This window comes from Paroedura picta, chromosome 8 (genome assembly GCF_049243985.1).
Source record: "Paroedura picta isolate Pp20150507F chromosome 8, Ppicta_v3.0, whole genome shotgun sequence".
Lineage (NCBI taxonomy): Eukaryota > Metazoa > Chordata > Lepidosauria > Squamata > Gekkonidae > Paroedura > Paroedura picta.
Genome location: NC_135376.1, coordinates 36,421,301 through 36,440,619, shown reverse-complemented (window position 1 = coordinate 36,440,619; position 19,319 = coordinate 36,421,301). Strand labels below are relative to the sequence as shown.

At 44.1% G+C, this 19,319-nt stretch overlaps 1 protein-coding gene across 5 annotated transcripts in view; it reads right to left on the bottom strand.

Annotated features, from left to right (window-relative positions):
• The window catches only part of BOK (BCL2 family apoptosis regulator BOK), a 28,534-nt gene that overhangs the window by 8,522 nt on the left and 693 nt on the right, over positions 1–19,319 (bottom strand). For 4 of the 5 annotated variants that reach the window (XM_077349048.1, XM_077349047.1, XM_077349049.1 and 1 more), the window contains exons 2-3: positions 18,245–18,637; positions 3,378–3,506 (exon numbers count right to left, since the gene is read on the bottom strand). In XM_077349048.1, coding sequence (XP_077205163.1) covers positions 3,378–3,506; positions 18,245–18,473 — 358 coding nt within the window. In that variant the 5' untranslated portion in view covers positions 18,474–18,637. The remainder of the gene's footprint in view (positions 1–3,377; positions 3,507–18,244; positions 18,638–19,319) is intronic. The other variant, XM_077349052.1, reaches the window with a different exon arrangement.

The window sequence follows — 19,319 nt, the reverse complement described above, 5'->3', positions numbered from 1 at the left end:
GTGTGACTAGCCCAAGGTCACCCAGCAAATTTCCATAGTAGAATGGAGATTCAGATCTGTGTCTCCCAGATCCTAGACCAATTCTATAACTGCTACACCACACTAGCTCTCATACAAAAACAGGGAATAGCTGAGAGGAAGACCCTGCTAAAAACCCTTTCCAGATGTTCTATGATGACAGAATGAAAGTGGGAAACAGAATGGCAAGCTCTAGAATGACCCATTGGAGTGGGTGCAGACAGCATATGCATGTACACTTGAGCATGTACACTCCATGCAACTAAAAACTGTGCTTAGTCAGGATGTGCAAACCGAACCCCAAGCACTTGCACACAGCATTTCCAAAGACTTCAGGGGACTTGCTATGCAGCCTGCTTCCCACGCACTTATGTTTATTCTACCTATGTGTAGAGCATCTGAAAAGTGTCTGCTTGCTAAGCACAGTATTACTGTCAAAGTTTGCACTTGGCCAGGGGAGCAAGAGAGCAGACTCCTCCTCAGGTAGCCACTAATGAAGGACAGACATTCTCCCTTGGCCTACAACAGGAAACATCCTCATCTAGCTGGCTCCTGGGCACAGTAGGATAACAACCCCCCCCCTCAAAATGAGCCCTCTTTAAAGCACTGCATTCCACGTCACTTTAGGTCATACATTTAGATGCTTGCTTAATGCTTTCGTGAGCGTTTCAGTACACGTTGATTAAATCATGTAATAAAAGTCTTCCACTGACAAGAAATGCAACCACTCAATTAGGACCTGGGTATTTGGGTCCTTTCTAGGGGTGCTAGCCCCCAGGCGGGACCTGGGAATACCAAGGAATTACAGCTCATCTCCAAGTGGCAGGCATAAGTTCCCCTGAAGAAAATGGCTGCTTTGGAGGATGGGCTCTATGGCGTTAAACTCCACTGAGGTCCCTCCCTGCTCCAAATCCAACCCACTCCCAGTTGCACCCCCAAGGTGTCCAGGTATTCCCTAACCCAGAGACAGCAGCCCATCTCTTTCTCAGCATGTAGTTGTTCTTTCTATCATCTTAACCCATGAAAACTCTGCTTTTTAGCAATTCCATAATAAAGGTAAAGGTATCCCCTGTGCAAGCACTGGGTCATGTCTGACCCTTGGAGTGACGCCCTCCAGCGTTTTCATGGCAGACTCAATACGGGGTGGTTTGCCAGCGCCTTCCCCAGTAATTACCATTTACCACCCCCCCCCCCCAGCAAGCTGGGTCCTCATTTTACCAACCTCGGAAGGATGGAAGGCTGAGTCAACCTTGAGCCGGCTGCTGGGATTGAACTCCCAGCCTCATGGGCAGAGCTACCTCACAGCGTATCTGTTGCGGGGAGAAGTGGGGTAGGTAATTGTAAGTCACTTTGAGATTCCTTTGGGCAATAAAAAGCAGGGTACAAAAAAGGTTAATTCTTCTTCTATTTTGTACCCAGCTTTGTACCACAGTACAGAAACATAGCTCTGTAGTGGCAGTTATCATGTCCCTTTCCAAGTTTAGCTCCACAACTATTTTTGGAAGACACCTCTCCCCCTCCAGAGACACACACACACATTCTATTATTACAGAACTTTTAGCATTAAAGACCCATTCCAGAAATGTTGCCTCCTCCCGCTTTCTGTTTTTCATTGCTGAATCTGGCCTTGACTTTCAAAGAGTGTAATGTCCAGCTGTCTGAGGCCCAAGCCAGACTGTATTTTACTGGCTTTAAAAGGATGCTGCCTATTGGGCCTTCTAATTATTTGCTTGGATCCCGTCTCAAAAGCCAAAAGGTTTCATCAAATGAATTACATTCACTCTCTTAAACTTCTTAACAGCCTAAAATGGACCGTTTGAATCACTGATGGAACTTTGAGGAGCCCATGAGTTTCACAAGAAGAGGATGGAAAATAACCCTGAGTCAGTGTTAGTCTGAAAAAAAAACTAATATATCTTCCATGACTCTTTGAAACTTATTCAGTGGGCAGATTTGAATTGCCAAGTGCTGTGGAAGAATCCTTGGAACATTCTTCTGCTAGTTCAGCAAATTGGGTGGGGGAGTCACACATTTATCAAGAAAAAAGTAGAATTCATTGAGGCTTGTCAAAGGGATGCTTCAATGCATGACAGACATTTTAGAGTTCATTGCCTACCAGCCAAGGGTTACTGCATGCGTTCACAATTCAAAGGGAACAATTAATTTAAGGGGCACATTTCAAAGACACGGATGATTTCCTATAAACTTCTACAAAAGGAAACAGATTCACCACAGCGTATATTACACCTTCACCAGCTTCAAGAAAACTAAACAGCTTCTGCATGCACAGGACAGCCATAGGACACCACTCCTTGTGCTCCTGTCTTCACTTACAGCCCCTTTTAAGGCCCGCTGGTGCATTCCTAGTGCACCAATGCCAGTCTCCAGCATATTCCATTTTGGTCCCCCCTAGTCAATTTACCCTACAATTCTATGAGATTTTAATGTAAACATGGCAGACCCTGGACTCAACTTGTATATTCTAATGTGTAAATCAGACACTGTCTCAGGAGGAAATATCTATTTTCAGATATGTTTTGTCTGAAGTTTCCCCCTCATATAAACCTATTTGGGGAAGCAAACATGCTGAAATGGTTCACCAGTTTGCATATTTCACTGTGAAATATTATCCTATAAGCATTATAATTGTGTCCACTTGGTTTTGAATTTAACAGCTGGTAGAAGTAAAACAGAGAGCTGATCACCTCTGTCCTAGCAAATCCCTGTACCCTCTTCTGACAATTTAAAAAGTCAACAAAACAAGCAAAGTATGTAAGAGCAGCTGCTCTGAAAGAACTGTTTTGTAAATATCAGCTGTTTGGCTCCTTTGCCAGTAATTTTTGAACTCTTTGTTGAAGAAGCCTTTCAATGGCATCTTTGTCCAGAAGCAACAAATTAATGCTGAAATAATAGCCCTTGATCACCAACAAATCCCAAATTTTGGTTTTTATTCTGGCCTTGAGGGCAGAAGATGCAAGCACCTGAAGGTGAATGAGGAATGAAGGGTGGCTAGGAATGCGTTCAATCTCAACAGTCAGGGAAAACTGGAAACCAGAGATTTCTAAATGCTGAAGGGAGTACCAGCTGAGAGGGGTAAGGACCCAAGGGCTGAAATTAATTCTCCCCTCTGAGAAAAGAGGAACAGAAAGAGGTGTGAGCTTCTCCACTGGTAAAGTGGGACAGAAGAAAAACATATCTGGGTTTGTATTAAATCATTAGAGAGGTCTCCATTGCCAACTGCTTCCAGTCAGGATGCTTTGCCAAACGGGCCCCACCCTGCAGGCTTTCCTAAAACATGCCTGGGCTTACACACCTTGCTTTGTCCTTCCCCTCCCCCACTCTGGATTGCAGTACAACACCTGAAGAAAAGATCTGCGTTGCCACTGCCAAGAAGGCATCCGTCACCACGGTTTCCGAGTGCAGGGAGATGTTTAGCTGTCGTGCAACGTTCCGATAAAGGTTGGGCCTAATGTACTCCAGCTCATCACCTAAAAACAAAACAAGCCAGATGGAATATGAGTTTCAAGTGACTGATGCCACACTTCACTGAGTGCAGTACTGATCCACTGTGGAGGGAATTCTTCCAGACAAGGACAAGAGTTTGGCACCACAGACAATAACATGAAGAGGTGTTCTAAGGTGTCTCTAGGTTGTCAAGGAACTTCTGCAGCCCAATGCAATCCCATTAACACACCTACCCTAAAAGAGAATTCATACACACCAATTTAGAGCTCACTTTCAGAAAGGTACAGTTAACACAAGTTGACATCAGCCAAGACTTCGTATTACAATTTGCTACCTCCTCCATCATTCAGTTTCAGAAGAGTGATAGATAAATGGTATCCAGACAGTCACAGAATTCATCATATCAAAAATGAGCTGGAAAAGACTATGTGCATCAATCCTAAACCATTGCTGCCCGGTGGAACGAGCTGCCAGCTGAGATCCAGGTCATTTCAGAATTGCCAGAGTTTGACAGGGGCCTGTCAAACGCCACTCTTTTTTGGTTGAGGCCAAAGGTAAGCACTGATTGACAGCCTAATGGGTCCCCACTGCCACACACACAAACCCTCTTTCATACCTAAGCCTGGGTGAAATTCTATTACATCCATCACCAGGCCTAGTGACAGAGTAGGCAATCTGGCTTGTTTAACATTGTTTTTAACTGATAAATTTAAATTATATATGGTTTTCTCTGTATTTGAAATTTTAATTGTGGAAGCTGCCCACTTAGAGAGGGGCGACCTAGAAATAAATATATAATTGTAATAATAATTTTTTTAAAAAAACAAGCATTCAACAGAAAGGCTCCCTATGCATTGGAAGGGAAAAGGCCTCTGATTTACATTCAGCTTTATTGCTTAAGTCACAGACAACCAAAACACTGTAGCTGGAGGTATAGTTCTGGTTGCTGAAGGAACCAAGCAAATAATTACACCAGTCTTTCTCCAACAGGGGTTTCTCGACAGCCCTAGAGAGGTTTTTGCCAATTGGTTAATTTTTAATATATATATATATATTTAATTTTTTTTTTTAAATTGTGATATAATCATATATAGTTATGTTGAGCCCCCCCCCCCCCAATGGCCAATGATGGGCCTGGAGGGGGTGGGAAGGAGAGGGGTCCTGGTCATAAAAATCCTTGCTGGCTGAGGCTCATCATACTGGAGTCCAGAGAGGTAAGTTCACTCATTTTAACTTAACTGTACTGAGGGGTGGCAGAGTAACAGAGCGGCAGATGCCTGCCCCAGCCCAGCAGAGTGGGCCACTGGACTGTTTCTGGCATTGTGGGGCATGGGAAACGGAGCGTGATATCACATCTGGCAGGAGTATCTGGGTGACATCACTTCTGGTGACATGTGACTTTCAGGGTTGTGACAGGGAGGTGTGGGCTTCTGACTACTGGGGTTTCTCAATGGTAGAAAGGTTTGAGAAAGGCTGGATTACAGCCACAACATGAATTGTTCTTACCTAAGGACCAAACTGTGTGTAATACTGGAGTTCCTCGAACTGAACTCCGGATATGTGAATCGTCCCTAAGAAGCAGCTATAAAAGAACCCACATCTGAGTCAGTGTCAAGGATTGGGGGAGGGGAGATAATTCTATTTCCCTGATCGGAAGCGCCCTTCCCAGGTGATACGTATGTGTATTGTGCCCATCCCCCCCCCACACACACACACACTACTGGGACTCAACTCATTTCAAACATAATCCAGTGCATGGGAGGGGAAAAGATAACTTCATTTTTCAGGGTCCATGTTCTGTCCCTCATGTCTAGAGTCCTAATCCGTGAAATTCTGTCATCCTACTTCTGTTGCATTGCTCACTGGACAGCTTATGCTGTCAGCAGGCTACAACTGAAATAAATAAATTTCAGCAACTCATGTAAATTGGGTGCAAGACCTAAATTGCATCACACTTTGTAAAGAGTAAGAAGGCTGAAATAAGACGTTGAGCCAGCCTTCAAGTTGCCTCAGAAACCTAGAACTACCTTGTTTGTTTTTCACACACAGACACCAATAGCAGAAGAGCTGAAAAGGACTTCAAGTGGCATAACTAGGTTCAAGATACCAACATTTCTTTTTTTGTTCTCTTTTACTTAAAAAAAGAATTGCTGAATTTGTACAGTAGCTCCCACACATTTTCCAATAATTGTAATGCTGGAAAGGAGAAGAGGAAAGCAGAGCCCTGATGAGATCATACCCAACGTAGTTCAACCTCAGCTACGTGCCAGATCTTCAATTCAAACAACAAACCTGCCCTGTTCATTTGTAACACATTCCATAGAGGTACAATTGAAAGACCCAAAGGAGCATAGCAACACCTGCAGCTTTTCCTCATGAGACCCTCTTTCCATGGGCCTTTTTCTCCCAGACGGGTTTACTTCTGCAATCACAGCCTGGCTAGGAGACATGAGTCTAGATGCATGGCCTAGGACAAGTGAAGTGGCAAGTAGAGATGAGTACTGATCCCGAGGCCTGTTAAAACTTGCCAGACTTGGGTATTTTTAAAATGCTGGTCTGCGATCTTTATAGGCATGAAGACAACAAAATGGCCAGGGAATGGTATATTAGCCAAGTGTGTAGCTTCCACTTGCAGACACAGTAAACATTCTGGGTAAACCGGTTGTATAGATGGACTGGTGCAAATTGATTCTGCTTTTGTAAATTAAGAAGCTCTAAACAGTGAAGGGGAAAGGATAGGGTAATGCCCTAAATTGGGACAACACAACATTGAGATTGACTCAGTAGTAGAAAACAGTGTTATCTTGTGTACTGAAACATATGATTTCACTGGGTGTGGGGAACAGGAATCAGGACACATGAAATTCAAATTTCATTAGTACCTTCCCCCTCCCCCTTTACATAAATCTATTTGTGCAAACACAGAATAAAAAGATATCTACTCCAGCATATCTATAGCAGTTCTTATATATTCTCTGGCTGTGTTCAGTTTGTCCTTTACAGCCCCCCTACGGTTCATCCCACACTTTCTATCCACACATCGTCTCCTATGCAGCTGAGAGGCAAACTCTCTTTAATATGTCCAAACATTCCAACGTGACCAGAACTGGGAACAAGCAGGAACTCCTGCTCCTAGCCCAACAAAAGATACAAGTGTAGAGCTGAAACTCAATAACATTTTAGTAGAAAGCCCAGTAAATCCTTATGGGGCTTTGACTATTATGGACACAAATTTTACTTAATTGGTTCAAATTTCTAAACCCATTCTGCAACAAGATGTACACTTTTGAGGTCTCTCAATGCTTAAAAGTAATTTTTCTCTGCTTCAACACAGCCTAGCAACATGAATTAAGTCATTACAAAGGCTGCCAGAACTGAACAACCCATTTCTTCAATTATATCCTGCCGTGGACCACTGTCCCTATTGTTCAAGGTCCATTTATGGGAGGGCAAAACTGTAAACCTGGTCCCCAAAAGGTGGGCTTTGGAATGCTATACAGTGAAGGATGCATCATTAATTAAAGGAGCTAACAAGCTTGCAGCACGTGTTGATTGTAGAAAGAAATACACACTCAGCAGAAATGTAAGCTGTTGCTGAGGCATCCTATCCTATATATTAAAAAAAATATGCAATCCAACAGCCACTTAGAGGAACTGGTGTGCCGTCAGTAGCCACCCCGTAGTGCGCAGAGCACTGAGGCTGGGGTGCTCGGGCTCCTGGAACCTTCTGCATGGCTTCCACGCTGAGCTGGGGCCACCAGAGACCTCTGCCCTGGCTGCCCGTCCACCTCCCCACAAGACAAAGGGCCACACTGCCAGGATAGTCCCTCCCCCTCCAAGTGCTTCCATTCCACCCAAGAGGTGCAGGGTATGTGATGAGGGGCCTGCAATGGCTGCCAGAATGGCAGCTGCTCTAACTCCAGCTCCTGCCTTGCCGCAAAAGGAGCTGGGGGGTGAGCCCTCCTTCCTACCTACTTTTAAAGTGAGCTTAACTACTGGTCAACAGATAAAAGCAAAAATGCAGAGTTCCTAAGCCTAAATTCCTCAAAGGATCTGTCTAAGTTTCAAGAGGCTGTGTTCATTTTTTGAAGATGAAACTACTTTAAACTATGAGGAATGCATAGGATTGCCAACCTCCTGGTAGTTACTGGAGATCTCCTAGGATTACAACTAATTTCTAGGCAACAGATCAGTTCACCTGGATAAAATGGCCACTTCGGAAGGCAGACTCCATTGAAGTCACTCCCCTCCCCAAAGCCCTCCTTGGACTGACACAATCCCCCAAATCTCCAGGTATTACTCAACCCAGAGCTGACAACCATAGGAATACATGGCGCCACTAGACAGAAGAGATTGTTGCTAAAGAAATCTTCACAATCAACATGTAAAGATTTTAACTTACTTGCAGTCGGCAACATATAATGCTAACCACTGCGTGAAATGGCTAAAACTGTGTCAGGCTCTACTTCAGTCTTTGCAAGAACCTATCAAATCAGATGCCTTTGCCAGTAGTTTCATAAAGCAACGAGCATCAACATTACATTAATAATTTAATTGCCAAAATCAGCCAGTTTCTTGCAGGAAAGGATATTTTACATTATTTACTTTACAATTCCACAGCAGATGGAAATATTTGCACAATCTGTGAGTCACATATAGTGACTTTATGATAACTCAATGGATTTAGCAGCAACAGCAGATGATGAGGCATACAGCAACCAAGTCCACATTAGATAACATATTCTTTGATGAGAACATCACCAAATTGCTTCTCTCAACAAGAGAGTAATGAGTCAAGGTTTATACAAGCTTTGTTATGTCACATGAGTACCTTAGGCCAGTGGTCCCCAACCTTTTTTAGGCTGGGGACCGGCAGGGCATCGGGCCGCGCCCGCAGGGACCGCGCCCGTGCGGGCCACGCCCACGCTTCGGGCCGCGCCCGCGGGCCGCGCCCGAGGATCGGGCCGCGCCCGGCCGCGCCCGCCGGCCGCACCCGCGAGCCGCGCCCGGCCGCGCCCGCCGGCCGCACCCGCGAGCCGCGCCCGGCCACGCCCGCCGGCCGCACCCGCGAGCCGCGCCCGGCCGCGCCCGCAGATCGGGCCGAGCCGGCGCGGCCTGCACGGGCGCGGCCCGGCCCTGATTCCCTCTCCCCGCCCTCCCACAGTAAGTAGCTTCCCGGGCCGCAAGCTTGCGGCCTCGGAAGTTTTTTACTGCGGGGGGGGGGGGGGCGGGGAGAGGGAGCCGCGGCCCGGCGCCATGGCCTTTGCGGCCCGGCACCGGGCCGCGGCCCGCAGGTTGGGGACCACTGCCTTAGGCCTTATTATAAATGAAACAGATGGCAGTACTGCTCCAATGATAGAATTCAGTACCCTTCAGATTACTGGCTATGGTTAACACAATAACATTTTTTGTGAGAATATATGCATAATTCGCATTGTTAGCTACGGATGAGTACAAACCAGCTCTCAAGCCAAAATACAGCATGAACTTGGGCTGGTTCAGAGCTCATAAACTGATGTTCAGGGAAGGTTCTTCCCTGGACTTTGGGCCAGTTCAGTTTGGCTGTTCAGGGCCAGCCATTTAAACCCAACTATGTAGCTGTGCGGGGTCTGCTACTCAGGTGTTATGTTTAAATGGCTGGCTGGCAACTACTTAACACTTTAGTTTTGCTCCCCCCTCTTCAAAGGGGCAAAGCAAAACCAAAGGGTTACAGGGTTCACAGCCTAACAGCTCAGCAGACCATCACTTAGCTGCTAGGTTTTGCTAACTCCCTTCTCAAAGCAGTGGGAAGCAAAACTGAAAGGTTAAATGGCTGCCAACCTTTTAAGCCTAACACCTGAGTAGCATGGAGTCCACCACTCAGCTGTAGGTTTAAATGGCTGGCAAACACTTAACCCTTCCTGGGTGATCCCTGCTCCTTTTCTCCTGGCTGCAGCAAGCCATGGCCAAGAGAAAGGGGGAAAGGAAGTCCTTTTCCAGCTGATTTCCCCCATCCTGGCCCCAACAAGGAGAAAGGGGGAAGAGAAATTCCTTGCAGGGTGGCCCCCACCCCCTTTGTCCCAGCTGTAGCAAGCCGTGGCCAGATAAAAGTGGAACCAAACTTGCTGGACTGGTTCAATTCAGACCCATTTGGGTTGGGCCAGTTCATGATTTGGGGTTTGGGTTTGTGGGCTATCCCAAACTGAACTGCCCTTTTTAGGTTCGTGCCCATCCCTAGTGATGAATCAACTCTAGAACAAGGAACTTTCCTGTTAAACCCTGGAATAAATAACTTGCTGGACTGCATTTATATCTAATAACTTCCAACATGGAATAGGAGTCTTCCATTTTTTTCAGTTTTTGTTTATGCCACTACAGGATAGCATACATCAGCAAAATTCTTCCAAAGTAAGAAGAAAGCATTCAGGCTCTTGCAGAAAGACTCACAGCTATTTAATGGTTGTTGTGTACATTGTGCAGGGTTAACTCAAGGCATTTTACCACCTCAAGCACAAGATGAGTCGGTGGGGCAATTGTGAGCACCCGTCACCTCCTCAGCCCATGAATCCAGCAAGAAGGAGTATGGTGGAGCTTGCTTTCCTCCTGCAAGGCTAAGAAGCCTAGAAGAGGAGGAAAGTGCAGGCTGTACAAACGGATACATTCAGGTATGTGTGGCAAGAGAGGCCTGAAATGGGATGATGTGTGCAAGTCAGCCTATTGCCACCCTTTATATCACCTCTCTCCCAAATGTGATGTCCCAAGCAGCTACTTCAATCATGTGGTCCTTTCCAAGGCCTGCCTATGAAAGTAGATGCCATTATAAATTGCAAGGAAATTCTGTGTGCTTCTTTGTACAGGCAGAGTGATAAATTTGAGATTAACATATCAGAAGCAACACTTTCAAGCAAGATGCTTGACATGAGAATAATGGTACTGCAGCATCATAAAATGTGTTCAGGGCTTATTTTGAACACATGTAACTGCCCAATACTGAACCACTTCATTTGTCCATGTGGGTCAGTATCACTGACCTGACTTCCTGGGATTTCAACATCTCCGGGTGATAGAGGTCAGTAAAGGTAAAGGTATCCCCTGTGCAAACACCGAGTCATGTCTGACCCTTGGGGTGATGCCCTCTAGCATTTTCATGGCAGACTCAATATGGGGTGGTTTGCCAGTGCCTTCCCCAGTCATTACCGTTTACCCCCCAGCAAGCTGGGTACTCATTTTACAGACCTCGGAAGGATGGGAGGCTGAGTCAACCTTGAGCCGCCTGCTGGGATTGAACTCCCAGTCTCATGGACAGAGCTTCAGACAGCAGGTCTGCTGCTGTACACGTGGACAAATGGCTGCTTTAGTAATGCATCGCCAGGTATTTCCCAGCACAGAGTTGGCAATCCTACCTTTGGGTCTACTCTGACAGCAGCTCTCCAAAGTCTCAGTCTGAGGCCACCCACATCATCTACTACCTTAGTCCTTAATTGGAAATACCAGGGACTGAACTGGGAATTTCTGCATGCCAAGCAGATGCTGTGGTACTGAACCATAGCCTGTCCCCATCTTCATGTCCAGCTGTGTGTAGTACACCTGTAAATTCAGCCCTCGTAGTGAACTTCTATCCTTTCCCCCACCAAGGGTCAGTTTTAATTTACTTTAGGTTGCAAAATTTAGTAATGGGGACAGACAATTTAGAAATAAGCATATTCAGCATTAGTTGAAAGGGGGGGAATAATCTCAAACAGATGAAGAATTATGTTATTACTAATTTCTGATTTGCACATTTTAAAAAGCCCAAAGAAGAGTAAAGCAAGATATGGGAGAAAATGTAGACCATAACAGCTTGATTCTTACACTGGGACCAAGGAACAGCAAGAACTGTTCAGAAATTATCTATCTATCTATCTATCTATCTATCTATCTATCTATCTATCTATCTATCTATCTATCTATCTATCTATCTATCTATCTATCTATCTATCTATCTATCTATCTATCTATCTATCTATCTATCTATCTATCTATCTCCAAATTTGCTCCTGAGGCTTCCAACTATCTTCAGAACAATGTTGCCTCATTTACTCAAGAGATCATTGGGGGGGGGGTTGCTTTCCAGAAAGGATATGGGGTAACTGAGTGCCTCACAGCTTTCAGAGCATACACCCTTTTCAACACCCTGTCAAGGTTGTACCTAACCAAAGAAGTAATTTCATGGGCTGGAACACAACAGAAGCATACGGCCCGCCCAAAGCCGCGAAATATTAATTAGACCAAATATGTTGTCAGCTATTTCACACTAATATGGGCAGGAGATATTAAAATCTGGAGACCTCTGATTCTCAGGTTTCTCATTGGCTTGGCAGATTAAGGGAGCTTCATGCCTCAGGCCTCCAGTATGCTCAGCATTCTTCTTGGTCCTGTGTTTCTCCCACAGATGTGTGGGAAAGGAGATTTAGCAGCAGACCACATTCAATATTGGTTTCCTAGTCACATCTGGAAAATTTGGTTAGGCAAATAGCCAGACAGTAACCACCTGCAAGTCTTTGTAATGAGATATCAGGTTCAAGCCTATCCTAAGAAAAACTGAAAGGAGGATTCAGAAATGTTTGCAAGGTTTTGGGGGTCTTAGGAGAGCTATGGCTTTGGCACTGCCCCCACTCATTCATCAGAGAGAAAAGCAAGATGTCTAACAAGCATTTGACTCACTAGGCATTCCAATGAACAATGTACAGATAAAAATAAGCTCATCAAAAGCCATCCATGTTCCATCAGGGCAGCTCTAGAAGACCAGAATCAACAGATATGGAAGTTCCAAAAGTCACTTAATGCCAGTTAATTCCTTTCAAGCCACCACTGGAATATGGCTGCCTGGAATCAGCAGGGCCAAATGTCTAGTGGGGTGGAGGGTCTTGGGCAGCCCCTGTAGTACCAGTGCAGGGGTTCCCTATGTGGTGCCCATGGACACCTTTTCTGGAGACCATCAAGTGCTTTTAGGAAGTGGATGGGTAGGGCTTTTTCCCAAGCAAGGTTTCTGATTGGCTGTGCAGATTTTTTAAAATGTTGCTTTGGCAACAGCTGCCACCACAGCATAAGGCTTTTCTGAAGTTAAGCTGTAGCAATCATTTGGTGGCTGGCTCTAATTCCTGCAGCAGTCATTTGCTGCTGTGCCTACCATGTCAGGTTAGAACTCCAAAATATGCCTGCAGGCTCAAGAAGGTTGGGGACCCTTGTAGTAGTGAACATGTAAGAAGCAGCGTAGGGACTGGTGATGGATCCAGAGCAGCTTTAAGAGTGGGGTAGGAAGGCATGCATGCTGGATCAGGGGATTCATCTCTTACTCACTTTTGTACTCTGACTTTCTTCTATCACATCCCAGGCAACATACAAGGTCTCTGGCAGTAGTGTGGCTCCTCCTTAGCCCTGCTCTACACTCATAGAGGAAGTGGTAGGGAGTGCAGAGATTCAAGCTCCACAGCCTTGCTCTGTTGCCGCAGGGACGCATGCCACCACTGAAGGCGGCCAAGCACCAGAAGGAGTCCAATGCATCCATTCTCACTGGGTGGGCCATTGGAAGTGAGTAGCAGCTACTCTTGCCATCACTGCCCACCTCAGACAGGCAATACAGGCATACACAACCAGCTATTCAGCGTGACTGGGCATGCATACAAGCACTCTAGCTTTTCATCAGTCTTCTCAATCGCTCCTTCAAATCATTATGGTGAGAAATCTCTGGGCAATCTGTGGTGTTGCCTGCTGGCACAGAAAGTGCCAGCAGGAGGAAATGGGACTGGGGCACTCTGCCAGCACGTCTGATTAAAAGGGGAAGTGCCTCCATGGATGCTCTGTGGTTTTACCGTAGTGTTTTTGTGACTTCTAGAGCAAGTTACCACTCCCAAGTACCCCCAGGGCTGCTAAATGCCACTTGCCACTGCTGGCAAAGGAGGTGAGAAGGGCTGGAAGAGGGAGAAGGAGAGGTCGGGGGGGGGGGGTGGCTACTCATCTTTAGGAGACTCTCTGTTGCTGCTGCTCCTCCACCCACCATCTCCTCAGACTCTTATGGGGCCAGAGGTGCCCCTCTGTTCCTTTTCCCAAACTTGATCTTCCACCTCTCCAGATCAGGGATCTACAATATTTTACTAAGAGACAATTTAAGTCAAGATCCAGAGCACAAGATAAGCAAATAAATTAATATATATGCACACATATATCACAATATTACAGTAAGACCTGGTTGGTAGCATAAGAAACACAAAGTGTTAAGCTCCCAATAAGCTATATTAATGATTCCAGATGCAGACTTCACAATAAAGAATCAGAATTGTCAAAAACCACCACTCTGTCCAAGGCCAAAATGCAATCCTATGCATGCATCCTCATGTGTGAACTTTGGACCATGTGCAACCATAAAGACTGTACATGCTATATTGAACATATTGATTTTTATATTTTAAAGCTGTTTTAATCTTCTTAATGTGTACTAAATAATAAATATTTGTATTCTAATTTTAATATTTTTTGTTCAACTTTTAGATTCCGGACTTGTTTTCTCAGGTTAGATTTTTGTTCTTGTTTCGTATCCAGCTTTTCCACTCATTCTTCCAATATACCTTAAGATTCCTGTTTCAAAGAGTCATATTTGATTGTGTCCTGATCCATAGATTGCAGACCCCTAGTCCAGATGAGCTAGATAAGCAAGAAACAGAATGGCCATTCTCCATCGACAGCTTATTATAGGCAGGCAGACTGTTCTAGAACATATGGACAGGATATTGTGATATTGCCACTGCAAAATAAAGTCATAAGCCTACCATCTCATGGAACTATAGCAAGGATTTACAGGCCTAGTCTCTTTCTACACAAAGGAAATGGTAAATGATCAATTGATTGATTGGCTGGCCCTTGCCTCTTACTTCTGCATCCACTTCTCTGAAAGGTAATGTCTCTCTTTCCAGGGTTGCCCAAAGCCTGATAAATATTTCAGGGGTTCCTCCACAGTCAAAAAATTGAAAAAGGCTTTCCCAGTGTAGTCATTAGCAACATACAGATGGGATTTGAAAGCCAGCATTCTCGGGACTCCAAAACATAATGATTGTTCATCAGTTATGCAACCATCTGGCAGACTCAGTTAAGCCTACCATTAAGCAGATGAAACACATGAAGTTTGGAGACACCTGCAAGGAAAACTCTTGACCCTCTGAATGGTTGAATTGTTCCATGTGATCTGATAAAACAGAAAGGAAATGTGGTGTATACATGGAAAGGGCTGATAAGAGAGAACGTCACATACAGGCCTGGGGGTGGAGGGCTTCTTGCACTGGGAATCTGAGATTCCTTCTAAAATAAAGCAGAAAAGGGAAAGGAACATAAGGTAGCTGCTTCCGAACAGCAAAACACGTTTGGTGACAAGAAAGGATGGAGGATAGTGTTAACTCTCCAGGAAGCACTATGAGCTGTAGATTAACACCAAAAATTGGTTATTCTACTTGAAGAAAAGTTTCCCACAGTGCTTATTTATAAGCAGGCATGTAATCAGCCCCAGTTATGACATAACACTCATGAGATTTTCCAAGTTTTTATAATACAGTATTTGCTGGCGTATAAGACTACTTTTCCCCCCTGAAAAACATGCCTCCAACTGGGGGGGGGGGTTGTCCTATATGCCGGGAGCACTTCAGTTGGGATAGACATAGCTGCCCATAGTGGCTCATAGTACTGTAATGTAATGTAACAAACTCTATATTTTGAGTGGAAATGTTGGGGGGGTCGTCTTATACGCCCAGTCGTCTTATACGCCGGCAAATACGGTAGTTAAGATTTGTACCATGGTCCTTTCTGAGCGCTAATCACATGAAGTCATCTCCAGATTAATGTATGCCCCTTGTCACAATTCTCCCATCCTGTAATAGCCTAAAGTTTTCAGATTGCTATTCGCCTGTAGATTTACTATTTCCTCTCGTCATAGTATCTGACACTGGGAATTTTGTTGTGTTTTGTTATAACATCAAACTATATCTGATGTTGGTGACCTATGACTGGAAACCTCAGCATTTAATTCAGACTCCAAAAGCAACAAGGAGACTGGGCCTCCTGTGATGGGGCAGGTGCTTTTAACATTTTCCCCCAATTTAAATGCCTCCCCTGGACTTTCTTAAAAACTCAGTAATATTGTGCCATTCCTTTTCTCCTACCAGCCTTAGCAGGCAAATTGGGAAGTACTTTCAGTTGGGAAAAACAGCACAATGGGGAGTTTAAAAAAAAATCAGGGGGGAAAAAACCCTTTCCAGCATGATGGCTTCAATCCAGATGCTCCCCTGAAGGTTTCGAGAACCAAATTAGAAATCAAGAATTGTAATCATGGAAATTCAGTGTTATTGTGAAGTTTGGCCCACAGGCTCACTAAAGACAAGTTCAGCTTCGAAACTTAAACTATATTACATTTACGCCAGTGATTTAGCCCTGGAATGGAGTCATGAGATTTCCTGCTGAATGATAACCAAGACATCTACAAATTTAAATTCCATACTAAACCTGCTGAAATAATTTGGAAGGGCAAGGGCTAGGGAAGGGGGGGGGGTGTCTTATGGCATGACATGTACACAAGGAATTCCCCGGCCATTCTAAATAGGCTAAAACAGGTTAAACATGTTGTACCAGTTGGTAGGGGCTGCAGAAATCTGGGGCTTCAGATTCCTGGCACATAGTTGGGAAACAGTAGAATTGCAGTGTGACTTCCGAAACCTTATCTAGCTGTTTGAGAGAAGAGAAAGAAGGGCCGCCTGTGTGTGGGTAGGAAGTAGCTTTAGAGAGAAGGAGCATTTCCCTCAAGGCTTCTATGAATGTTTAAGTTTCAAGCAGCATTGCTCAGATGGAATGCCAAGTTCTCGTACCTATCAACCAAATTCTAATCAGAATGTAACAGTCAGGACAGTCGCCAAGGAGACACCTTCAGATTTGTTCCTGCACTCACTATATTCACCACCCACATGTCAAAAGAATACAAATCATACATCCTGTCCTCACTCCTGGCCAGGAAAGAGAGAAGGAAAGAGCAAGAGAGAGGGAGAATTAAGTGGAAAAGAAAAAGGAAAACAAAGATGGAAGAAGAACAGCAGGGAAAAAACCCCGGAGTGGAGACAAAAGATACTATTCCGTACATCCTGAATAATGTACTTACAAAACAATTTAGAAGTAGATTTCCTTGTTTTGCAAGGAAAATCCAGTTGCAAAAGCACATTGAAAGTATATTATCCAATGTGTGCAGAATGTACAATGAAGAAAACAATGGCAAGATCAGGACACAACTGGCAGAATGATGAAGCAATGCTAGCAGCACCTCCAGCCAACTCTGTCCCTCCATTCAGCATAGAAGAAAGACTTTGATGCCTTCAGGATAAAACAGTGTACCATCCAAGATGGGTATGCCTCTGGAGGAGGGGGGTAGGAGTTAACAGATTCTCCGTTGATTAAAACAAGGTTCGTTTATTACATTCAGATCTCTTCCTTTAGCAGAAGTGACTCATGAAAGCTCCTACCCTGCCAGGAATTTTGTTAGTTTGGACTCTTGTTCTTTTCTACCGCTTTAGATGAAAAGAGAGGCTGATACTCAGCTGAAGAGCATATGTTTGCATATAGGTTCCAGGTTCAATCCCCACCAACTACATCTTTCAGAGACAGGTAGGTCAAACCACAGTGCTGAAATAACATAAAATAGCAAGCTGTAAAGTCATAATGTTATAATTAAGTGTTAAATGTTAAACATTCTATTGTTATGAGCTCTAGTGTTAGAAATATTACATGTTCTCAATTATTCTATGTTCTCAATGATGACATTCCTTGTATTGTACCATGAATTTCACTGTAACTTGTTCTAAGCCACAGGGGAGGGCAGTATAGAAATGTAAATAAATAAATCTCGAGTGAAATAAATAAATAAATCTCTAGGAGCAGGTCTCAGAAAGACTTTTCCAGTCTGAGTCCTCTAACAGAGTATTGAGCCTAATGGACCAGAGAGGTCTGACTCAGCATGTTCATATATGAACAGGTGGGAAATTGCGTGACTGAGAGGTTCTTACAATGTATGCAGGAGAACTTAATGTAACTATTTCAACTCGATTAGCAAATGCCATAAGCACACGGTACTATAGTATTTGTGGTGGCAGAAAACAGGAACAAGCAGCACTACAGGACACATTCCTATATTTCTTGAAAGCCGCATGACTGTTACTTCCTGTCAATTGCATTTAAATATTGACAAGGTATCATTAACGACACCAAAGCTCATGCTAAAGAAAGACAAAGCCAAGGCAAATGATAGAAGACCGCTAGTAGCTTTTTGTTCACAAAACGCAGCTATTACTACAACCCCTAAATGCATCCAACTGTACAGGCAACTGCACAATTTAAGATCTCTCTTTCTCACTCTGAGTTATAGTCAAGGGACACTGGAAATCAACATTCACTGTTAAGAAAACAGATGTAACACTCACTTTTCTTTGTCTTTAAAAATTTTTTAACCTATTATTATGGCCAACCGAGAGGGCTAATGGCAGTATTCCAATCCAACAGAACCATATTTTAAATGCATTTGGGCTGGGAGCAAAAAACATTTTCCAGAGAGTTGACGATGATCAAGTACTGTTCCCTTGGATGTACTAACAGAAATCAGTAAGACTTCTCCATCCCTTGCCAAGTTCCTCACTAAATAACATTTCCCTTCATCCGCCCAGAAGCTCTTGGAATTCTACCTGGCCACTCTCAGAGTGACACTGAGAATTGTTGCACTTACCTAATCTCAGGAGTATGTTCGACACCTCTGCTAACTTGCCACCAGGAGCAGGTGCGCTGTATTCAGGCTTGTTCCAGCCAATTCCAGCCCTAATCAGCCTGGAGTGAATGTAGTCTCTGCAGAGAACCTTGGCCTGAGATACTAGTTCCTTGTCAGTGGGAGACCGGTCAAACACTTCCATCACTTCTGCAGCAAAGACAGAAGAACGGCGCAATACTTCCATCTTCATCAGCTAGTCCCAAATATGCAGGGTAGAGCCGTCATGAGGAATTCGCCGGTGGGGTGTCTCAAGAGAAATCTATAGCTCTTGCTTACAAGAGTGATCCCACCACACTGCAGACTTTGCAATAAATATTCTTTAGAACTACTTGGTTGACGCGAATGTCAAGAAATCTAGGCATCAATCATCAAAGAGGAAATAAATTAGTATTCAGCTTAAACCACTTTCCACGTTCTGTTGACTTCAGCGGAGTTAACATTAGTTGATGCCAGAAACAGATCCATTATTCCTTGCAAAAAAAGAGAAGAAAACAACAAACAACCCCCAAGCCAAAACTCTACAGGTTTGGTGACTCCTGTGAAAAGCTACAGGTTTACTGTTAGAGAATTAGACTTGTACAAATGTATTCTTGTGAAGACAAGAATCAAAACATGCTGTCTGTATAGCTTCTTCTTAGACTAGGCGGTATCAAGCAAGCCACTGTTCTGGTTTTTTTGGTTGGTGCAAAATTCGTATTTAATCTGTGATCTCCATCTAAAATAATAAGGCAGAGTCAGAGCAGAACTGTATTATAGTGCAACTCTAGACATAGCTTTGCCATTATAAGCCCATACACTTAGAAGGGTATCACTTTGCTTAGGACTACATTGCTAGGTAATTTTTTTAAAAGTCTAGCAGTGCTCATTTTTCAGCACCAAGACATGATTTTGTATATCCCCCAAGATACTCAAAGAATAAACCTTAGAACAGCTTGATGATCCTGACATATAACAAGACGACAAGCTTAGTGCAAGATTATACACTTGGCGTGCACAAATTTCCAAGCATCAACGCTTGGAATTCTCAAATAAAGGA